This window comes from Procambarus clarkii, chromosome 14 (assembly GCF_040958095.1).
Source record: "Procambarus clarkii isolate CNS0578487 chromosome 14, FALCON_Pclarkii_2.0, whole genome shotgun sequence".
NCBI classification, from domain to species: domain Eukaryota; kingdom Metazoa; phylum Arthropoda; class Malacostraca; order Decapoda; family Cambaridae; genus Procambarus; species Procambarus clarkii.
Window position 1 is genome coordinate 12387830 of NC_091163.1, and position 25043 is coordinate 12412872.

General features: G+C 39.5%; 1 protein-coding gene across 1 annotated transcript; it reads left to right on the plus strand.

Annotated features, from left to right (window-relative positions):
- Positions 1-2533: 2533 nt before the first annotated feature.
- Positions 2534-24918, plus strand: LOC123771699 (peroxisomal acyl-coenzyme A oxidase 1). The gene is made up of 15 exons (XM_045764370.2): positions 2534-2647; positions 6244-6409; positions 6968-7106; positions 8492-8657; positions 8921-9044; positions 9866-9985; positions 12485-12609; positions 13400-13560; positions 14798-14960; positions 15653-15843; positions 16458-16561; positions 17748-17887; positions 18037-18183; positions 18410-18573; positions 23973-24918. Exons 2-15 carry the CDS (start codon positions 6277-6279, stop codon positions 24067-24069), a joined length of 1974 nt encoding a protein of 657 aa, XP_045620326.2. The 5' UTR covers positions 2534-2647; positions 6244-6276; the 3' UTR covers positions 24070-24918.
- The last annotated feature ends 125 nt before the right edge of the window (positions 24919-25043 follow it).

Here is a 25043-nt window from a genome sequence, read left to right on the forward strand (position 1 = left end):
CCTCTTGGCTTCAACCTGGGCCTTGATGCTTTCCTGTCTGCTAGGGCAGCGGTAGGAAATTGCAGGGTGATTGCCATCACAGAGCAAGCAGCGATGGACTGTTGCCTTGCATATGGAGTAGAGATGGTCCAGTGCGCACAGGTTGCACTTCTGAACAGGATGCTGACACTTATTGGTCGGGTGGGAGAGCTCGTAGCACTTAAAGCACTGCTGGATCTCATGGTATCGTTCCTTTTTTATTTGGTGGGGTGGAATTTTTAAGCCGAAGCAGTAGAATCCTTGTGTGGCAGCCTGGGTGGCCGCAGCTATGGTGGTGAACGTAATCTTCATTGATGATTTGTCGGTGCTGCAGAACTCTAGGTTGAATACCGACAGGTTTAAATTTTCGTCCTCGATATTGTTGATGAATAGTGGGGAGAATGAAGAGACGGGGGGGGGGGGATGGTTGGGAGGAAGAGGGGACGGGTGAGGGGGGATTGGTGGGGGGGACGGGTGAGGGGGGATTGGTGGGGGGGGGGACGGGTGGACTGGGGAGGGTTGTTGCGGCTCGTGGTCGGGTTCAGCTAGTAATAAATAAATTAATAATAATCAAAAATATCATTATTATAATATAGAAGGTGACAAAGCACCTCAGCAGTCTCCTTCAACAGCCATGGTTATATTAAGTGTGACCCAATTGATTTTGTTGCATCTAATTCCTTGAAGTATTTATTTAATCTCTTCCACAGTGATTACTATGTCGTCCAGTACTGCCTTTCATCACTCATCTCTGGTCTCCACATAGGTTTCTTTACATAAACTTCCTGAAATTTTTTGTGAGTTCTTCACACACCTCCTTGTCATTTTCTATGAGACTTCAACCTTATCTTTTTAACCTTATCACGTGGTCTCTACTCTTGTTTTTGCACATTAAATGACTATGAAATAGCTTTAGTTGGTGGTCCTTAATTATTGCTGCAAATGACATTTTAAATTTGTCTTTTAGCCGGCTCTGCTGTATTCATTTCTGTCTCTTTAGTGTATCTTTTCCTAGTTCTCTGTACATTTTCGTTGCTTTTTGGTCCCCTCTTTTGCTTCTCTGCATTGCTTATTAAACCAGAGGTTTACTTTGTCTTTCTCATCCATCTCCTTGAAAGGAATGTTCAGCTACGTTGCATCTGCACATTTCTGAGCAATAATTTCAACCATCTCATCTGTTGCCTTCCTTCCAGTTCTTTTCCCACTGGACTTGAAGAAACTCCCTCACCTTACTGTAGTCCGCATGTTTACAGTCCCTCACTTTCCTCAGTGTGTTTCTTGGTCTATCCAGTTCCTTTAGCTCCACTATATACTGAAACACGATAATGCAGTGGTCACTAGCCCCTGGGGGCATCTCACACTCTGTTTTCTCAATCTCTGCCTTATTTTTGGTAAACACCAAGTTTAGTATTGCTGATGGGGTCTCCCTCCTTACTTCTGTTGGTTCTGCATTATGCTGTTTCAAAAAATGTTTGTCTACTGTGGCTACCAGTTTGGCTCTCCATGTCTCATCACCTTCGTGGTGGTCCTTAATTATCCAGTCCATTTCTCTGTGATTGAAATCCCCAGTTATTAGCTTTCTAGCCCCTCCCCTTGCCATTGTGGCTGCTTTTTACATTACCTTATCTTGAGAGGTTATCTTGAGATGATTTCGGGGGCTTAGCGTCACACCCCCAGGAAGCAGTCCGTAGCAGCTGTCTTACTCCCAGGTACATATTTACTGCTAGGTGAACAGTGGCAACAGGGTGAAAGAAACTCTGCCCATTTGTTTCCGCCTCCACCTGGGATCGATCCCGGAACCTTAGGACTACGAATCCCGAGCCTTGTCCACTCAGCTGTCAGGCCCACTTCACCTTCAGGGAAGTCTTATTACAATCATCATATTCTTCCCTGGCCCTTCTGTAGTTTAGTGGAGGATTGTAAATCACCGCTACGTCCACTGTTTTCATAGCCTCATATATGTTATTTATTTATTTATTTATTTATTTATTTATATACAAGAAGGTACATTGGGTTGGTGAGAATACATAGCATAGTACAGTAATTGCACTCTTGTAAAGCCACTAGTACGCGCAGCGTTTCGGGCAGAATTCCTGCCCGAATTTCCTGCATGTACTCCTGCTGATCGGCTTCCTCTGGTTGGGTAACTGATTGAACCATCTTAAGGTGAGGAACCCTTGTCTAATAGAATGGTATAAGTCTCTTTAATTAGCTAATTAAACTAAATTAGGTAAAACATTAAATGTAATCTTGGCGTATACCTTAATCAGTTCTCTTACTAGCCCAGCAATGTTATAACTTGCTCAGCCTAGCCCTAGAGAATATTGAGTTGCAAGAACAATGATCTCGATATAATAATTAAAGAACAAAACAACTGTTACTAAGGTGTGGGGGAAGTGGAGTGTCACGGTGAGTTACTATCAACAGTCCAAGGTCAGCAGCGGGGTGGTGGGTGAGGCGCCGTTGGGCTCGTCCCTGGGAGGGGGAGGACGAAGGGGGTTGGAAGAGGGTGTGGGGCGGGCAGGTCGGGTGGGGGTCCCCAGCAGGAACTCAACTACCACTCTCACTGGCTGCGTTGCATCTCTCAGTTAACTTGAGCACTGTGATACAACGGGCTGCTTATTAACAGGTTCGTGACGACGTGTAACTCTTATAGAGCTTCTTCCATGACTTTTCTCGTCTAGCTCACAATACTGAATAGGCTATAGGTCAAATGCTCCGTTTCCAACCTTTCTAACTAAGCCATAACCTAATTTCAGTCAACTATGCTGCTATGGCGGTATGTCCACTCACAACATGAGTGGCACTGCACAATAAACTCGCCCCTCGGGGCAAAATTTAATTTAATTTATATAACCACACATCGCTACTCATTAAGTAAACCTAACTCAACTCTCCATTTTAAGAATAATGAAGGTGAAGACCCAATATATGTATAAACTTATTAATAAGCAAATTTTCGGACTTAACCTTTCTAAAGGAAATTGTATACAATGTCCTGATAGACTTTATCCTTTAGTCAGAGCATTGTATACAGCACCTTGAGAAAGAATGTAGGTTACATCCGAAAATTTGGATTTTAATACATTTATACATATAATACTGGATCTTTCCTTCGCCTTAATTCAAGCACTACGACATTGTAGTAAGTTTCTCAATAATACAATTTATTATTATTTCAACATAATTTATTATTTATTATTATTTCAACACTATTAGTTATTATTATTGCAACACAATTTATACCTAATCCCAATTACTTTTAAGTTTTAGTCTACGTGTTTTTCTTCCCCCTCACCTTGCCCGAAACGCTGTGCGTACTAGTGGCTTTAGGTACTGTATGTACTACCTCTATCTATAAATCCAACATTGTGTTTGTAAATCATCTATGTATGTACTTTTCCTGAATGAAAAAATTACTTAATTTAATTTAATTTAATAATAATACTTCTGTGAGAAGACATTACCATTACCGTTAAGAATAATAATAATAATAATAATATTAAAATACTAGTTTATTTTATTAACAAATACACGATAGTATACTTTTCATGTTTTTAGTCTCAATTTGTATATCAATCATATATATATTCAATATATATTCCAAAAGCCCTTGCTGGGACTAGTACCTCCGTCCGCGTGATGCAAAGCAGAGTGCTGGTTATCTTGAGATGATTTCGGGGCTTTAGTGTCCCCGCGGCCCGGTCCTAGACCGGGCCTCCACCCCCAGGAAGCAGCCCGTGACAGCTGACTAACTCCCAGGTACCTATTTACTGCTAGGTAACAGGGGCATTCAGGGTGAAAGAAACTTTGCCCATTTGTTTCTGCCTCGTGCGGGAATCGAACCAGCGCCACAGAATTACGAGTCCTGCGCGCTAATCCACCAGGCTACGAGGCCCCCAATACAATGCTGTACCACTATACCACCACGATACAGAAGCATAGTCTTTATGAACTCATGGAACCCCATGTCCGAGTGCATTCGGGATATGTGGTCAACCATTTTATCTAATCCTGGGTTTAAGCCGCAGAAAATGAACTATATCAAATGTTGAACCTGAATAGTACACAGACCTTACTTTAAAGTATTTAAAGTGGGTCTGTGTACCCACTTTAAATAAATACTAAAAGTACCCACTTTATTTAAAGCCTGGGTACTTTTCAGGTTTATATATATATATATATATATATATATATATATATATATATATATATATATATATATATATATATATATATATATATATATATGTCGTACCTAGTAGCCAGAACGCACTTCTCAGCCTACTATGCAAGGCCCGATTTGCCTAATAAGCCAAGTTTTCCTAAATTAATATATTTTCTCTAATTTTTTTCTTATGAAATGATAAAGCTTCCCATTTCATTATGTATGAAGTCAATTTTTTTTATTGGAGTTAAAATTAACGTAGATATATGACCGAACCTAACCAACCCTACCTAACCTAACCTAACCTATCTTTATAGGTTAGGTTTGGTTAGGTAGCCGAAAAAGTCAGGTTAGGTTAGGTTAGGTAGTCGAAAAAAACATTAATTCATGAAAACTTGGTTTATTAGGCAAATCGGGCCTTGCATAGTACGCTGAGAAGTGCGTTCTGGCTACTAGGTACGACATATATATATATATACATATATATATATATATATATATATATATATATATATATATATATATATATATATATATATATATATATATACATATATATATATATATATATATATATAACTGAAAACTCACACCCCAGAAGTGACTCGAACCCATACTGCCAGGAGCAACGCAACTGGTATGTACAGGACACCTTAATCCACTTGACCATCACGACCGGACAATAAGGAAGTGATAGCCGAAGCTATTTGAACCACTTCCTCGCCGGCACTCGGATGGTAATCTTGGGCATAGCATTTGATCAAATCACCTCATTCTTTGGGGCACACGTGAGGAACACAAATGCGAACAAGCCTGAATGGTCCCCAGGACTATATGCAACTGAAAACTCACACCCCAGAAGTGAAGTCCTGTAATACCAGTTGCGTTGCTCCTGGCAGTATGGGTTCGAGTCACTTCTGGGGTGTGCATATATATATATATATATATATATATATATATATATATATATATATATATATATATATATATATTATTAAATATGACCGAAAAAGTAAGATTAATAATTCTAACCCACTTGGAACAATAACCCACAATAAGTGGAAACCCACTTCGGCCAATGTTAGAATTATTAATCTTACTTTTTCGGTCATATTTAATAATATATGTCTACAGGAAAGACTGCTACCAAAATATACTAATATATATATATATATATATATATATATATATATATATATATATATATATATATATATATATATATATGCAATAAAATAAAATCTAAATACCTAAAATACACAAGTGAAGTTTTACAACTTTAGAACACTTTCCCATCAGGAGACTCGAACCCTAGCCAGAACAGAAGCCTCACAGCAACTGGCATAGCAGGTACGCCTTTAACCCACTGCACTAAACTCAGACCCCTAAAAAGAGATGGTAATTTTGGGGTATTTAAACTCCCCCCCCCCCTCCCAAAGATCACCACCTTTGATATACTGTATATATATATATATATATATATATATATATATATATATATATATATATATATATATATATATATATATATATATATATATATATATATATATATACAATGAAGGTGAAAAACATGGGGGGATACATAAGGGATAAATGTGAGGTGAAACATAGAGGCTGCAGAAGGCTTATTGGCCCATACGAGGCATCTCCTATCTAAACACAAAGATTAATCCAGTGTAATTGGCCTGTTATGTTGGACATTGTCTTCTGTGTTGGCATCGATATGTTCTTGTCTTGTCCTTACTCTCATGGTGGGTAGAGTAAATAGTTCCGTGATTTGGGTGTTCATGGTAGGTCGCTCTATTCTTATGTGAATTGCCTCAAGAGGCAATTCACATAATCACATAAATTTCGCACTCTCCTGAGTGCTTTGTCAAGGTCTGAGTGTGTAGTTAAGATGAGACTTACATCTCAACGTCTAATACCAAGAGTCGTTGAGATTGTAAGTATGGTCCTAGCCACATAGACCAGGGTGACAGATTCATGCACAGTGTACATGGTACAAGTACGTCTGTAGTACTATTTTAAATTCCGTATATTTATATTTTGTTCAGGTATAGGAGCTACAAGTAAACGCACAAATAATAATGGCCCCGAAGAGTGAGCTGAAATGTGTTGAAGACCTGAAAAGGGAGAGAGCAAAATGCACCTTCAACACAGAGGAACTTACGAACATTATGGATGGTGGGAAGGAGAAGACCGCTATTCGTAGGGAGATACGTGAGTAGACTCCGCCTACAGTACCCCAAATGTCATTCATAGGTCAGGACGTGTACTTTATTTTTTAAAACTGCACTTGTAATCATTAGATTTTAAAATATGTGTACTGCCTTCACGGACTAAATGTAATATGGACTAACAAAATGTGATATCGATATCACAGACTAACCAAATTTAATATGTACTTTACTGATTATCTAAATGTATTATGGATTTAATTTACTAACTAACCAAATGTAATAGGAACTTCACGGACTAACCAAATATAATACCACAGAAAATATTAGGCGATGAGTCACAATAACGTGGCTAAAGTGTGTTGACCAGACCACACACTAGAAGGTGAGAGGACAACGACGTTTCGGTCCGTCCTGGACCATTCTCAAGTCGATTGTGAGAATGACTTGAGAATGGTCCAGGACGGACCGAAACGTCGTCGTCTCTTTACCCTTCTAGTGTGTGGTCTGGTCAACACAGAAAATATTATTTGGTGTTGAATATTAAACACCACGACAGGTCGTGTTTACTATTTTTAACTTTCAACATACTCCTTTCCAGAGAGAGTGTTGATAAATGACCCAGAATTCAGTGACATAGTCCCTCAAGACTATTTAAGCCATGAGGATCGTTATGGTAACGAGCTGCGCAAGTCGGTGCATTTGATGAAGACTTTGGACAGGCTGGGAGCCCAAGACAAGTAAGTTATTAGTAATGATCAAATATAATTGGGCAAAACAAAAGAGGAAGCAACAGGGGGATGGTAAACATACTGGAATGTTTTGATGTTGACTAGAAGAACATATGTGTGGAACTGTGACGACCGAACCATATATTAGTCAATGAAGAAACGACGACGAACCCGTAGCAGGCCTATACGAGACCATTGTTTATATCCACCCAAACTCGTTCATATTTATGTCTAGCCTGCGCTTGAAACAATCAAGTGATCCATTTTCATTTCCCACGTGTATTATTTTATCCACTAATTTGTTCCACCAATCAACCACCCTAAATGCCTGAATATAGATCTTTTCACAAACATAAAGATAATAATTTTGCCAGATGTGTTTTGAACTTATTTCGTTCTTAGATTCGTGAAAGCCTCCATACACTTGACAGATCTTCCAGGGAATATAACTACCAGTTATATTATAATTACCCCAGACCACCATATTATCACAAGAGCTGCTAGAATGAGAAATGGTATGCGATATATTTTTAAATAATTGACTGGTTATAACTTCTTGTCCCCCGTCAATCTGATGATTGACGGGGGACAAGAAATCATTCGTTTCAGTTCCATCTTTCTGTGGTGCAGGGACTCTGTTTCCTATTTTGACAGGACACTTTCTCCACACACAGTCTGGGCCACAGTATCCTCGTTCCCACCCTGGGCTTAGTAGTTAGGCCTGTATGCTGTGGGAGCGGTACCCTTCCCTGTTAAATTCCCGTTGTACCAGTTCCTGGCTGTCTCCGAACTCCTTTGGGAATCTGCATCGAATTCAGAGTTGCCGTTTTGGTATGGGACGTCCCTCGATTTCGTATTGCGTTCATAATTATAATTGCTCTGCTTCGTTAGTGAGTTTAAGCGTCCATGGTTCAAGCTTTGTCTGCCCTGGGTCTACCCGGCACCGATATGTTCAGCTTCCCCAGCCGGCACTGTAGTGTTTTTTGGCGTGATCGATGCTTCTTACTAACATGTTCTTTAGCGAGGCCATGTAATCTGTAATATAAAGTTGCGTGTTCAAGTCCTTCAAGAGGCTACGGCTGCCAGCCGCCCTCTGGTAGCGCGCGCATATGGGGACCACAGTCCCTAAATGCATAATTCGTGAATCATTTTTCGATACTGTGTTATACAAATGATTTTGTTATATATAAATTAATATTATTTTGTGTATAGCTAGACCTAGAATCGGTTAGTTTAGGTGTTTTAGTTTTGTTTGAATATAGAGTACATTAAGAAATTCTTTGAAGTAAAATGGGGATCCTGTGCGCCTGTGGGCAACCACAGACGCACGCCTAAACCCCGTGAACCATGACATCCAAAACATTTTATAAACTGAGAGCTGGTTAATTTCACAGGAACCTGGACACAAGAATAGTGGGAGGAGTTTTGAAGGATGGAAACCCATTAGGTCTTCACAAGTCCATGTTTCTCCCAGCCATTCGCGGCCAGGGCAACGCCCAGCAACAGGAGGAGTGGCTGGGCCGGGCTGAGAGAGCTGAGATTATTGGCACTTATGCACAGGTACAACTATGCTTAGTTTTTAAGAAAGACGCAGCCTAGTGCATATTGGAATACCTTTTAGAAAACTTGCAAAGATGGCGAAGGTTTATTAAATATTGTGTGTGCATTCTAGTCACTGTTGTATGTGTTGTGAGGTCGTGTGCATTCTAGTCACTGTTGTATGTGTTGTGAGGTCGTGTGCATTCTAGTCACTGTTGTATGTGTTGTGAGGTCGTGTGCATTCTAGTCACTGTTGACCTTTGTTGACAACGGTTTATTTCCAGACCGAACTGGGACATGGAACATTTGTGAGGGGTCTGGAAACCACGGCAACATATGACCCAGCAACACAGGAGTTTGTGTTGCATTCGCCCACTATAACAGCAACCAAGTGGTGGCCTGGCGCATGTAAGTACCCCTTGTAACACTGTCCTGGCGTGTAACACTTGTAACACTGTCCTGACGTGTAACACTGTCCTGGCGTGTAACACTTGTAACACTGTCCTGGCGTGTAACACTGTCCTGGCGTGTAACACTTGTAACACTGTCCTGGCGTGTAACACTTGTAACACTGTCCTGGCGTGTAACACTTGTAACACTGTCCTGGCGTGTAACACTTGTAACACTGTCCTGGCGTGTAACACTTGTAACACTGTCCTGGCTTGTAACACTTGTAACACTGTCCTGGCGTGTAACACTTGTAACACTGTCCTGGCTTGTAACACTGTCCTGGCGTGTAACACTTGTAACACTGTCCTGGCGTGTAACACTTGTAACACTCTGTCCTGGCGTGTAACACTTGTAACACTCTGTCCTGATGTGTAACACTTATTTTTATTAATTTTCTTCTGTGAAAATAAACCAAATTCTGTTTCTGGCTTACGGTTTGCCAGGGAAGGTCTCAGAGTAATTGAGCGACTTTCTAAGACTAGGCTATTCTTAGACTAGGACTGGTCTTTACTAAGACTAGGCTTTGGCGTTAAACCAATGGTTTAACCAATGGTTAAACATGAGGCGCTACTGAAAGACCCACCAGAATAGGCTGTTCCGACACATTCAACCCTTGATTTTTGAGATTGCACTGAAAATTCATTGGGACATTGTACTAGTTATTTTTAGAATTAGTGAGAGACATTGTACCATGGAAAAATGCAAACCAAAATATTTCCATCCTGGTCACACATATATAGTAAATTTATAATAATACTCTGTTGTTTCTCGTATCATAGTGGGCAAGACTTGCAACTACGCTGTGGTGATGGCTCAACTGTACACTCAGGGCCGCTGCCATGGTCCCCATCCATTTGTGGTACAACTGAGGGATGAGAACACCCACCGCAGCCTTCCTGGTCAGTCTAGACCTTTGGTCAGTTCCTTGTAATGTGAGTCTGTACCTTGTGTTGTGTGAGTGTGTCTTGTGCAGTGTAAGTGTTCCTTGTGCTGTGTGAGTGTGTCTTGTGCAGTGTAAGTGTTCCTTGTGCTGTGTGTGTGTGTCTTGTGCAGTGTAAGTGTTCCATGTGCTGTGTGAGTGTGTCTTGTGCAGTGTAAGTGTTCCTTGTGCAGTGTGAGTGTTCCTTGAATTGTGAATCTGTACCTTACACAGTCTGAGTATACATCTTGTGCAGTATGAGTCTGTATCTTGTACAGTGCGAGTCTGCATCTTGTGTAGCGTCTGTGGCTAGTGAGTCTGTACCTTGCACGCACAGTGAGCCTGTACTTTGCTCATTGAGTGTGTGCCTTGTGTATTGAGAGTCTGGACCATATGTAGTGTGTGTCAGCCTGTATCTTTTATTGTCATACTGTCTCTTATGCAATGAGTCAACTTTAATGGTCTGAATTAATATCCTCCAAATGAATAGAGATTTGCATCGGCCTTGTCAGGAAAGAGCCTTTTTACTGATAATTTATATTTGCTAGAAATGTTTGTTATTAACACTGGTCTGTGGTTTAGTTTCTTGAATATATGAATCATGCACACAGAAATCACAATTTCCAAGACTAGGCTATACTCTTAGCCTAGTCTTAGCTAAATTATATTAGAAGTTTTCCAGTCTCCAGCGTTTTATTGAAAGTCAGTCGTTACTGTAACGGTGCACTTTGTATTACATCCCCTCTATCTTTACATATTCGTGGTGCTGGGGGGGTGGGGGACCTTCGACAAGCCGCCGGCTTCCTGTCCTCGTCGAGGCCATTAGTGTTAGTGGCCCTCAGGTAAACTCATGTTTACTTGAGTTTAAAGTAAAGTAAACTTTAAAAGTAAACTCTCACCTCCTCCAACCTTGACGTGCCTTAGTGACAAGTTCCCCAGATACACTGTGGTCCCTCCCCGTTAGGCTGGACCAAATCTTCTCTGCGTCCACGTGTACCTTCAAACTCCACAGTGGCAGACGTCTCCCAAAGGTTCCCGAACCCTTCCTGGCTGCCTAGACTGATACTCAAGTCGGATCCAACACGACTCTACCAACTGGAAAAAAACTGTCCCCAGCCACCTCACCGCTACTCTGACCAACACCATAAGCCTTCTCCTTTCCCCATTGCTTTCCTCCTGATTGGCTCATCTAGTCATGACGTCACCCGTCACTTCACTCGCGATTGTCAGAAAAAATGTTTTACATTTTTGCTCACGTCACCACCCGTGGCGGGAAAAATCAGTGAAACTGAGACATCTCCCTAAGATAGACTCCCTGACTGAGACTAAAATAAAATTTTCCTTATCGTCTTCTACGGACACCACTTCCACATTTGCGTCAGTGATTGTTCCATCTACGTTATGAATTATGATATTGGGACCTAACTAAATTCAGTTACTCCCTGCTATTAGGAAACAAACTATATGGTCACACATGTCAACTATCAAGGTGTAATATCACAGGAGTACGTATTCAACTCAGCTGGTCAGCCAGAATGTTACTCACCTCGTAGCCTCGGTCAATACCCTTGGTGATACTCGGTCTGGTTGAACACCTTTGCGTTTTTTTTTTTTTTTTTTTTTGAGATATATACAAGAGTTGTTACATTCTTGTACAGCCACTAGTACGCGTAGCGTTTCGGGCAGGTCCCTGGAATACGATCCCCTGCCGCGAAGAATCGTTTTTTCATCCAAGTACACATTTTACTGTTGCGTTAAACAGAGGCTACATTTAAGGAATTGCGCCCAGTAAATCCTCCCCGGCCAGGATACGAACCCATGACATAGCGCTCGCGGAACGCCAGGCGAGTGTCTTACCACTACACCACGGAGACTGCGTTGTCTAGGTCCTCCAGCTGTCTTTCCACCTTCTCTTTGGTAATTACTATGCAATATTCGGATCTGCAATGCTCAGCCTTCAATGTAGGGGTAAGGATCCTCTGTCTTGAATCTGACACTACTGGCCAATTTATCTAGGGTCAAGGAGCTAAGGTCAGCCAGCAAAGGGCTAGTCTAAGAGCTATCTCGCTATCACACCATAACAGGCGGCTCGTTTGATGTGGATACAAACAAGCCATCTACAATTATCCGCATAGCACAGTGGTCAGGTCAGCTACAAGACCTCACCTCTGGGTCAACATGAGAAATAAACAGTGGGTGTGCCTTTTTATTGTTAAGACTGGAGACAGTCACCAGTCGACAGTATTACAGACTGACTGTCAACTACAACCTCCTGTCTAACTTCACTCATCAGTAAGTTTTATAAAACCATTTATGGTGTTACAATATTGGAAGTCTTAACTAATAATAAAGGAAGCTTAACTTGATAACATTTAAGCTGTTGTTTCCCCTCCTCATGTGACTAGGCATCAGCTTAGGCTGCTTTTCTTTTGCTACAGTACCTCCATATTCAGTAATCTCAGTCTTAACATTGCAACAGGAATCACTGTTGGAGAGATTGGACCACGCTTGGGACTCAACACAAACGACAATGGGTTCTTGAGGTTTGATCACTACCGCATACCCCGTAACAACTTACTCATGAAGCACTCGCAGGTCCTTGAGGTGAGAAAGTCAGATTTATTTCAGAGATTGAATCATGTATTTGTGTTATTTAGTATAACTATGTACTCTATATAAAGAGAAAATGTAATATTTTGTGTGGTGTAAGTATGCTCGTGGTTATATACGCTGAAATATGTACTATCTCTTAGGACGGCCTGTGCGAGGGTGAAGGTGGTTGACTGGTATTGTCACATGCAGCTTATTTACTTCATTTATCTAAATACTTACAAATAATATTTTATTTTATTAAAATATTATTAAATATTTTACATTGGATATTTTTGTTAAAAATTATGGTTTGTAAATGACACAGTTTAGTCAGATAACTGAAAACAGACAAGAGTGTTCTAACGTCTAGGGATGAGTTCAATGTATATTTTAGGCCTCTAAGCTTTATCAGTTTTTGGGTCTTGCTGCTGAAGTAAGCTGACATAGTAACCGTAGGTTAAAGGTTAGACGAATGTTATGTTTATGTAGTGCTAATATTTCCCTTGTTAGACGGAGACTGTCATGGAAGGCTGGCGTATCCAACATGGCCCAAGGGTGCCACTATCGAGCAACCACACAGAAAGAGGCGTTTAATTTCACGAACACAATAATTTTGTCCTCGTCTTTATATAAAGATCGTGACTATTGCCGAGAAGCAGGTATCCCTTGAAGCAACAGATTCCAAGACTACGGAAAAGTGGATGAAACCAGTTGATCCGGTCGACTGGGATCTCAATGTATTTTGATAATTATATAGTCCTATTTACTGAAGACGAGATGTTAGTCATAATTTCAATTGCAGGATGGAACATACGTCAAGCCGATACACAGCAAGCTGTCCTATGGAACTATGATACTTGTTCGAGTTGGTATTGTTTATGACTGCAGCAGGAAACTGGAGCAAGCAGTCACAATAGCAACACGTTACTCTGCTGTACGGCACCAGTCTGAAATGGCTCCTGGGTAAGTCTCAGCTAACTGGCAATATGTAATAATTACATTTTTAACAAATGTATTTGAAGTAAATTCTGTATACAATATGTTATCACGTATAGTAGGCTATGTAAGCAATACTTTATAATGTATAGTAGGCTATCCAGAAATATAGCATCACGGCCCTTGTGGATTTGTTTATAGTAGGCTGTGTAGGCAACACTTACTAGGAGAGATACCCAGCTGCACCTGGGGGCTCTTTCCCTCCCCCCACCCTTCACCCCAACTCCCCCTTGACCACCTGGAACCCAAACCCTTGGTACCCCATTCATCCCTCCCCCTCAAACCCCCCCCCCCCCCCACCCCCCGCCGATTCCCTCCTTCGCCCTTTATCTCAGAAAACGTATTATTAAGAAGCACTGAAACATTTGAATGTGTCTCAGAAAATATGTTACAATGTTACTACCATCAAAAAAGTAGTGGAATCACATCAAATATTTCACAGTTTACTCCATGAAAATCGCATGAGTCTATAAAGGCTAATATTTCTTAAAGTATTTAACTTAGGCCTACCCCGACTAGTATATGTTCATCCCGTGCCCCAGACCCTTCGCCATGCAAAGTTGGGTGAGGCTAGCCCTAATCGTCAGGCCTCCAACTTTGGACAGACAAACGGACAAGCGGAGAAACAGACAGACAGACATATTCTCACACCCACAATCACCCCTATCACTACAACACCTACCATCATCTCTACCACATCCACCATCATCTCTACCACATCCACCATCATCTCTTGCACATCCACCACCATCACTAGCACAACCCTTCCCATTCTCATCCCGTTCCCTGTGCTCAGTACACAAGCCTGCATTCCATATAATTCCTGTAATACAGTAAATACACCATTCTATGTTATTATAATTGCCTAGTATTCATTTCATTCGGTGTATATTACTCAATCTGTACTCACTACAGAACCTCGGGTGTATTGTCACAAATCTCTAGGATCTAGATAATGTTTTACATCTGATATCTGATAAATAGTGTTCCTAGATTTCTCCTATAACAGTTAAGGTAAATTATGCTGCTCACATTTTGGTTCTGTATCAGTTAAGGTATTCTGGATTGTTGTTTACTGTGATTTCTACTGAATACTTATAGAATACACTACTGAATTATTTCTGTGAGATTAGCGAAGCTTCTGAATATGTGCACTATTATCAATATATTTTTAAATCGATACCTTTTTATTATCGTGTTTCAGAGAGCCAGAACCTCAGATTTTAGACTACCAGACTCAGCAGTACAAGCTGATCCCACAAATTGCATCTGTGCTTGCTCTGTACTTCTCAGCCAAAAGTGCAGCACAGATCTACACCAGCGTAACAGCCAGTATGGAGAAGGGTAATGTCCAGCTCCTGCCAGAGGTGAGGCAACAGTGAGCATACCAGGTTTGCCTTCTCACATAACATTAAATGGGGGCCTGTCTGGGAGCTGAACCTGGGACCTCTTGCTCAGGCCCCCATTTTTTAATGTTACATGAGAAGGTATTGCTGCAGTACCTTCACGTGTAACACTGTTCATTCAGAACTGTGACATATAGCACAGATACGACCGCTTGGACTGGTTGGTCGGCATGTAAGAGGTTGGACAACATTCCTTCCCTGCTTTCTCCTGTCCTAGGTCCTATTCTGTTCTTATACCCCTTCTATGTACTTTATATATTCCTACTGACTTAGTGCTTTCTCTTCAAAATTATTATACAACAATGAGACATTTGGTGACTTCTTATATATGATGTAGAAAAACACTAAGATGAATGTAGACATTGTGTTTACACAATGTAACAATTTTTGCTCCTGAGTAGTGCTATTGCCTAATGGTGTATGCCTAAAAAGTATAGAAAATAATAATTAAATAATAATAATTCGTTGTGTCGGGGGACAGGCAGCCAGTTTATACATACAGTACATGTTAGGCTTATATCGAAGTCTTAATTAGGTTTAATTAAAATTAAATTCATAAATAGTAATTTAATGCACTGTATGTATCTTAATTTCATGAAAATGTATGCTTTATTTAAACCTTTCCTTATCATCAGACGTCTCTATGATTTTAGTTACACTCCCTTTCAAGTGGGCTGAAAGCTGTCAGCTCAGATGATGCTACCTCGGGCATTGAAATATGTCGTCTGGCTTGTGGGGGGCACGGGTACCTGGCGTCCTCCAACCTACCCCGCCTCTACACGGGCACCACGTGTGCCATCACTTATGAAGGAGAGAACACTGTGTTGTTGCTGCAGGTTGCCAGGTACGAACACGTGCAATGCGCTGGCTGTAACAAGCAAATGGTGAGAGGGAAAAAATTATGTTTGCTTAAAAAGGAAAATTTGTAGATTATTATTAAATGGCGTTTTAGGAAGATTGAATAGATACTAATTATGGAAGATGCAAATATAATAAATGAGCAGTTCATTATCCTTCGCAAGATATAATGTAAAGTTACACAATATTAATTTTAAAGGTTAATAATAAAAGAGAATTAGATTTTTTATACTGGTGATAAAAATACCTTTAAATAAATAAAAAAGATATGTAGAACAAATGGAATAGGACAATGCATACTATCTCCAGGATGGGTCACAGTAAACAGAACGAAGTAAAATGGGAATAAGAAAGAAAAGTATAACTAAGAAGGTAATAAACAGATAAAGAGACATTGACTTACTAGGCAAAGGAATATAAACACAATTTGTTGGACAAAAAAATAAGACTACTTCTCTTTTTTTTACTTTTTGTTGTGAGCCGTTACATGAGCACATGTTAATGATGAAGATGTGTTTTCGGGTTATTCATGCCCGTACCACCTTTCGGGTGGCTTAATCTTCATCAATCAGTCAATCAATGAAGATATTATTTGTGTAGGTACTTGATCAAGACACACCGAGCAGCTGGAAGACGGGCGCCACCTTCATCTGTTTCTCACCTCGCTGGTGAACTTGCCTCATCGCCTTCGTTATCCAATAAAGGTAATGATGGACTCTCATTTTATCTATCTACTGCTTCAACGTCCATGAAATAGAGATGCACATGATGACGTATACATGTATGAATGTGTGATTACATAAAATAACACTGGATGTTTTCGTGTATATGCATACACATAGGTATATGTATGAAAATGTAATTACACAAAATAGCATATGGATACTCATGTATCTGCATTCACGTGGACAGAGTCACATGCATCTTAATGTTCAGTATATCCTATATATACATACACAGATGTTTATGTGTATGTATGGATGTATGCAAATCTATATAAAAAAAATTTATGTTTATCCAAGGTTGGAGGCCAGACACATGGAATTAGCCTCAACCAATTGTGCATAATGCCTAATGGGGTGGTATGGGACTGTCATAGGCAGGTCGAAGTCAGCTTTATTCCCCTACCCTTCTTTAAGAAGGTCAGTTCCAATTGCAACCCCCCCCCCCATTAAGCCTGAAATGGTGGCTTTTTGCCGCTAGAGCTTTTCAGCTGTTCGTAGTATTACCACCAAGTACTGTTTTAACGATATTGACATTCAAAATGCATGTTTTAATAGCAGATTTACGTTCTGGGGACATCGAACATTTAAATGATATAACCGTTTGGGGTCAATCCAGTGACCGGGATGGTCCAGGCACTGTTGGGGACTCCAGCTTGTATTCAAATTCAAATTCAAGTTTTTATTCAGGCAAAAGTACATACATAGATGAAGAGTTACAAACATAAAGTTGGATTTATAGATAGAGCTAGTACATACAATACCTAAAGCCACTAATACGCATAGCGTTTCGGGCAAGGTGTGGGAGGAAAAAAAACCACTTCGATGCTTAATATGCTTAATGCACAATATATAGCATGCAGACAATCTCTTGGGTGCAGTAATCACAGTGTTTCAGTACCAGGCAGACGTGAAAGGACAAAGTATGCAAAATATGCATATGCCTTCATGCACAAAGTAAAACTTATATATAATTATCAAAATATTGGCAGTAAAGATCATTGGCTTCTCTCAGCATGTAAAATAAACATGAAAATAAATCCCTAGAGATGACACGACTAAAATAATGAGAAGAAATTGGAAAAAAATACAAAAATTATATCAAGAGAATCTTAAAGCAAATGACAGGTATAAAAATGTGTTAATTTCCCTTGTTTTTCATCGGCAGCTCTAGTTGAGGCCTTCCGAGTGTCGGCTTCAGCCCTCGTGGTGGAAACTGAAGCAAGACTACAGAAGCTCTGTGATATGGGACGAGAGTACCATCATGCTTGGAATGATTGCTCCGTTCAGCTAGTCAAGTGTGCTCAGGTATAGTAAAATTATTTGTTAATATATGTTTGTATATAAGAATAAAGCATAATTAATTCTTCACTGTGAATTTGTATTACATTATTTTATTACTACAGTACAATAAAATTATCCGTAAAATTTTAATTACTAAATTGAGGCTTTGCCAGGCACATACAAGGCACTACATTTGTGAGAAATTTGAGGCTAATGTGGAGTCGCTGGATTGTAGCGAGGGAGTACGGAATGTCCTGCGTAGCCTATGCCGTCTGTATCTCATCTACCATATCACTCTTACTCAAGGAAACTTCCTCAGGGTCAGTCAAATCAATAGTTGATTTATGTATCCCTGATAAATATTAATATTCAATCAGCAAAATTATCTTGAGCACCCTTCTTTCAGAATTGTATTTAAACAGGTAATTATTGCTGCATGACATTCTTTGACAATGATGTAAAATATATGTACACATGTAAATGAACATGAATTCACACACACACATTACCTACATATTTACCAAGAATATTTTTGGGGGACGACAGTGTGGAGCACTGACGGCCAGACACATAGCTGTCCTTGAGGCTGAACTATGCGAGCTGTTGGCCACGCTGCGGACCCAGGCTGTCTCTATTGTGGACGCTTTTGACATCCCCGACGCTCTGCTTGGCTCTACCCTGGGATGCTGGGATGGTAATGTTTATGAAAGGTACGATCAAACTAAATTATCGTCAACATTAGCCCCACTTATTTGTTTTTACTAGAGGTAGAGCTCCCCTTGATCTTTCTAAATCCAAATCTTTAGTAAATGAAGATCATTACGAGAAAATGAATCTCGAGGCAATTTGCCCGCACCGCCGAGTAGTGGAAGGTGGGGCTGCAAACCTCGACGCAATCAGACTAAATTTATGTAATTATACGTACATCACACCACAGTTAATGTCTTTGTCCCTTAATGATCTCGTTATAATTTCATTTATGTATTTTGCTCCTTTGGATTTCTATATCCAATTTCGAACTGTTCTCGCCACCTGATACTTGCTCCGAGGAGTAGACCTATTTTCTTAGAATGTCTGGTTTTCTCTTTGTGAGAAAATGGGAATGTTTCAATGGGAAATATTTGTGAGAAACATTCAAAAGGGTTAAAGTTACTGTAACCTGTCATTACTGGTATGGAAACCTTTATTCAAGTTCAAGTTCAAGTATGTTTATTGAGACAAGAAAAAACTACATCTCAAAGGGATAGAGTAGCTTAGGCTATTTCTACCCCCCTCTACTTCAAGTCCCTCAAGGGGCGCACAAATTCAGTGAGTACAGATACACAAATCACAATACAACATTTAACATTGCATATTAATATAGTAAGTGTTACAATCATTGGGGCAAAATTCTTGTAGTTCCTAAGTATTCTGTCTATCATATCATTATCACACATCCAAACAATTTGAAGTGGTACACTACTTATTTCCTTATTTCTATGGTTATCCATAATTTGACACTTTAATACATAATGGTCTCCCAAGTTCAAGTAGGTTTATTGAGACAAGTTAAAAAAAAAAAAAAAAAAAAAAAAAAAAATCAAAGATTAGCTTAGGCTATTTCTACCCCTTCCCATACTTCAAGTCCCTCAAGGGGCGCACAAATTCAGTGAGTACAAATACAAGAATCCCATGTAACATATCAGGTTAATATAGTACTATCTAAGAGTATAATAGTGTACATCCACCGCACTAGATTTTAACCCATTAACGCTCCAAGATAATATTCTCACTCTACTTTCATCCATGATTTAATAAAACTACCTTTGCCCTGTCTGTCACATTCCATGAGATACGAGATTTTCTCAGACAGACTCTCCCAACACTGTAACATTTCTGCTTTCTCCTCATTTGCACAACAGCTACTAGCATCAAAGGTGATCTTATTCATATCTAATTTCTTTCTTATTTCTCTATACCGTTTTACTTTAACCTTTGTTTCGACATTTGTCACTACAGAAGGTTGAACGCTAACACTACTAGAAAGTTCATTTTCCTGACTATCCTCTATCATCAATACGTCATGTTCTTCCTTACTTTCTTCAACGCACATTTCACGTCCTGTTTCACTTTCCACTTCACGTCCTATTTCACTTTCCATTTCACGTCCTGTTTGACTTTCCATTTCACGTCCTGTTTGACTTTCCATTTCACGTCCTGTTTCACTTTCCATTTCACGTCCTGTTTCACTTTCCATTTCACGTCCTGTTTGGCTTTTCATTTCACGTCCTGTTTGGCTTTCCATTTCACGTCCTGTTTGGCTTTCCATTTCACGTCCTGTTTGGCTTTCCATTTCACGTCCTGTTTCACTTTCCATTTCACGTCCTGTTTCACTTTCCATTTCACGTCCTGTTTCACTTTCCACTTCACGTCCTGTTTCACCACCATCTTCACCCCGTCTACCCCCCATAGTTAATTTTTCTAATGCCTCAATCCTCTTTTCTAGTTTTTTTAGATATTCCAATATTTGAGTACCAACCTCAGAGTTCACTATATTGACCTGAACCTTGTTTCCACAAGGTTTAATTTTTTCAGCTGCATTTCCTACTTTCCCTAGGCTCGCCTTAATTGTCTCTGTTCCTTTCTCCCACACATTGTTCATAGGCGCTGTCATTGGCTTCCAACTGTTTCCTCCATGTTCCTGCTGCACAATCTTTCCTTCCTTCGAGGATACATCTATCCTGCTTGTAGCACCCGTCCTCGAGTCTCTCAGATGAGGCTTCATGCGACATAGATAGGAACCAGCATTGTGGCTTCCTCGACAATTGCAACAAGATGGGACGATTTTTTCACCGTTTTTAATCTTGACTCTACACTCTCGAGAGTCGTGTTTCTTACCACAGTACCGACACCTGGAGTCAAACTGGCATTTCCAAGCCATATGTCCCCAACGAGAACACTTCATGCATAATATGGGCTCCTCAATGTATTTTACAACTTTCCTGTAGCCTAGTCCTTGCACAAAAATTCTTTCTGGAGCCTCACCCTTTACCAAGGCAACAACCTGGCTTTGTTTTTCACCACGAACACTGTTCCTCTTTGCCCAAACAACACTATCATTGTTGAGCAATAGATAATCAGGATCCAAATAAGTTGGATACTTAAACACTATGACCTTGGTGTACATCATACCTTTTTCCGGAGTAACCATCACAATATTCTCAAACCCATCCTTCGTTAGGTGTTCCACGGCCTCCTCTGTCCCAACTGTTATATAGGGCCGGTGAAGACCCTCCTTGAATAGTGGTTCATATTCAAAAAACTCCTTAGCCAAACGAACCGTCCACTCCAGCTTTTGATGGAAATTCAGTTGACATGCTGTAGGGAACAACAGCCTCTTCCTTCCATTAGTCTGCATCTCCCGCGTCCTGCTGAGCATGTCTTCATTTTTTGGTCTCTTTGTTATTTCCTCCTCACTGTCTTCGTCTCGCTGTCTTTGAATATTTCTCCGTTTATATCTGTTTACTACTGCTTGATACGGCCTAGTATCATCCTGTCTGCCATCCCCACTGTCACACTCTCCAGGCCCAGTACAGGATCTTCCATCACCTAGGCAGACCGCCTCAGCCATTTCCTCGATACACAAAGGCACTGTATCACTGCAACAGTCGAGAACAAATTCACAACATCTAGCTGCAGCAGCCACGTGCAAACACGAAGATGCGTGTTGCTCCACTTAGGGAAAGAACTTTTGTTTACTCGCGCATAGTATCCAAGCTGCTCGGTTGCTCTCCCTCAGCTCTCTGGAAACCTTTATCTCATTTTATTTTTCTTCCACTTCTTCTCATAAACTTTAGGTTAGATAAGTCATTCTTCACAGCAGAAGAATAGGGCTTTAGATCAAAATTGCTTTCTTAATTCTATATTTATTCTAACAATACTGCAGGACAATTTGGAAAGTTACCTTGGCATCTTAACTAGAATGTCATCCAGCCTGACGGTACATGGTATCAAATTATATAACAGTGTATACCTGCTCTTTAAGGTAACTAATTATGCTTAGAAAGATTCATTTCATTTTCAGTCAAAGAATCAACCTTTAAGGAGCAGCAGAATATGCAATTTCAGAAATAATTATGTTGATGTTGTGTTTCATTCGTCACTGAAACGTCATCCAGTTATAGCTATCTTCGACAGCCAGTTACAGCTGTTGCTTCAGCAACCAGTTACAACTGTTGCTTCGACAACCAGTTACAGCTGCTGCTTGAGCAACCAGTTACAGATGTTGCTTTGACAACCATTTACGGCTGTTGCTTCGACAACCAGTTACAGCTATCATATGACCGAAGCCTAGTTTCGGAATTTAGGTTCATCCATATTGATGTAGGACCGAAACACCACTATGTCAGGGCAAACTGCTCAAAACAATAAGGTTATTTTGATGCAACCTGGCCTGAACGGAATGAGCTTAATTCTAAATTATGTTTCAGAATGGCATACTTATAGTATTTAATATGGCTTTTTGTGTAAAATACAATAACATAGCTATGTACTAAGATATACAGAACTAATGGAACTATGATTTAAGGGAGTTTTATCTAGTAATAAAATTAAGAATAATGCTGAAATGAAATGATAGTGTGGTAAGTCAAATTTGCAAAGGCAACGGAGAAGACAGTCTAGAAAGTAGAGAATATAATAGCAATAGAGAAAAGGGCCAACAAAACCTTCGCATTTGTAGCTAAAAGCTCAGAGTTTGATTCCCGTGACATGACAGATACGTTTGGGCACGTTTCCCTTCACCTAATGCCCCTGTTCACCTTGAAGTAAGAAGTTAGGGAACTCTTGTGGATTGTATCCTGGGAAGGTTTCTGTCCCCATCAATGGGAAACCATGTAAGTTATCACTGACAATCTAACAGAACCAGAGAAAGACTACACATGGCAAAGAGAAGAGAGGTAGACCAGAAAGAGGTGATCGGAATCCTCAACAAGGTGTGGCCATCAGGCGACCAGGGAATGTTAAACTTGTGTTGAACAGAAGAAATTTTGAATGAACAAAACCAACCAGTGAAAGTCATCTTTCAGAACAGTACCTCATATACGAACAGAAAATATGAAATTGAGAAACAGATATGCGTGGTCAAGAAGAGGGGGGATGCACTGAGAGAACATGTTGTGAAAGTTATTGGTACACCAATACCAACATACTCCCAGCACCTCTAGACCAAGCCGACGCCGGACACCATCTCTCCCTACTCGAAGAGCCAACTAGAAAACGTGAACCCCCCAAAAAAGTCTATCAACATCCCAGTGATCCCAGGTGATGATAGCACCAGGCATCGGAGAGCGAGACGTTGAAAAAAAATAAATACCAGACGGTGGTTGTGACCTAAAGGACAATAACTGCGATCCGTTAGCTGGTGGTTCCCAGACACCAACACGTTGTCAATGTTGAACACGAGCTCACCATAGCCCGTGCTACTTGGAACTTTGTTTCAGGTAGCGAATCTTTAGCAACAACAACAATGTTGAACCTGAAGTCGCTGCCGTGAAAGTCACTTACATCCACCAGTTCGTAATCAGATATGCCAACAAATTTTAACTTCGAGATATTTACAAAACACGCAAGGTATATATAAAGCTATGAGGCAGGGCACAAAGAGTTATAAATCTCACTCCTGATAGGCTCTAATAATGTTAACACTGATTCTGATACGGTTAGCACTGATGTTTATAAAAATGTGAAATTTAGGCATTGTATGTACTAGCTCTACCTATAAGTCAACCAATCTTTGTAAAAATTTCTTGTATGTATGTACCTTACCTAAATAAACATTAATTATTTATTTTTATTTATTTCTAACTGGACATAGCAATGTGGACATAATATTTCACGTTACTCGAGCAGAAATGTTCATACTTTGGACATTTATATGGTTGATGATCTTCTTCACCTCATAATTGATCTTTTCCTATCAATTAATACATTTTCTTCACTTTAACTTGGATATATTCAACGACTGCATTAACACGATTAGAAATATAAATGGCATTTTGAAATATATAATTCAATACCTTTGCTGATTCCTTCCTTTAATTGTAAATAATATTTTAATTATCTTCTTCAGGTTGTATAATGCAGCTCTCAAGAGTCCTCTGAACAAGACAGACGTGCCTAAAGCATATTACAAGTACCTCCGCCCACTCATAAAATCCTCCCTTTAAAGGAAAATTACGTCAAGAAGCTATTGATATAGGGAAGCTAATGATAATATAATTTCTCAACAAATAATGGAAGATATTTACATTAAGGATTTTTATAAATTTGCTCATATGCGCTTGTATTTGAATTATATCGATTGAATTTACATAATTCATGAATACCATACTGAATAAAGTTATAATTTATAATTTAATTTATAATTTGTATTTTAATTTATAATTTAATTTACAATTTATATTTTAATTTACAATTTTTAATTTAATTTACAAATTTTAATTCAATTTACAATTTATATTTTAATTTAAAATTCATAATTTAATGTACAATTTATATTTCATAATTTAATATAAATTATAAGTAATTAATTATAGCCCATAAATGTTCATATAAATAAATGTAAAGTGATATAATAGAATGGATGGGTGCTAACTGATGCAGACAAAGCAAGTAACTAATTCTGAGGAGTAAATTAGAGACAATTAACAGATTAGTGTCAATAGGGATGTGCAAGGATACTTTAGGCAATTATACCAATTACCAATTACAATTAGCACCCAGTCTTGAGGTGCTAGGTATTACTGTTACTATTACTGTTACTGTTATTATTAATATTATTATTATTACCTGAATTTACCTGAGGGACTGTTAGCTGGTGCCCTCGACGATGACAGGAGGCCGGCGACTTGTCAAAGTTCCCCCCATTCCATATATGACTAACCATCCTGTGAGATGGGGGTATTAGATGAACTTATAGCTAGTTTTTTATCTACACTTTGTAATCTTTCATATAGAATAGGGTAGCAGCACATTGATGTGTTTACCCAAGTATGTTAATAAAAAAAATAAAGTTATTATATTTTACTGACCAAAAGGACTTTTTCTAGGCTATTCTAATTGTTGGAGAATATTCCTTATACAAGGAATACCACATTCCTTATATAGGATGTGCTATTCATTTTATTTACAAGATATAAAC

Coding starts and splice junctions, on each gene's coding strand:
- LOC123771699 (XM_045764370.2), top strand. CDS start 6,277: ATGGCCCCGAAGAGTGAGCTGAAATGTGTTGAAGACCTGAAAAGGGAG. Junction 9,986..12,484: donor CACCCACCGCAGCCTTCCTG/GTCAGTCTAGAC, acceptor ACATTGCAACAG/GAATCACTGTTGGAGAGATT. Junction 17,888..18,036: donor AGCTAGTCAAGTGTGCTCAG/GTATAGTAAAAT, acceptor AGGCTTTGCCAG/GCACATACAAGGCACTACAT.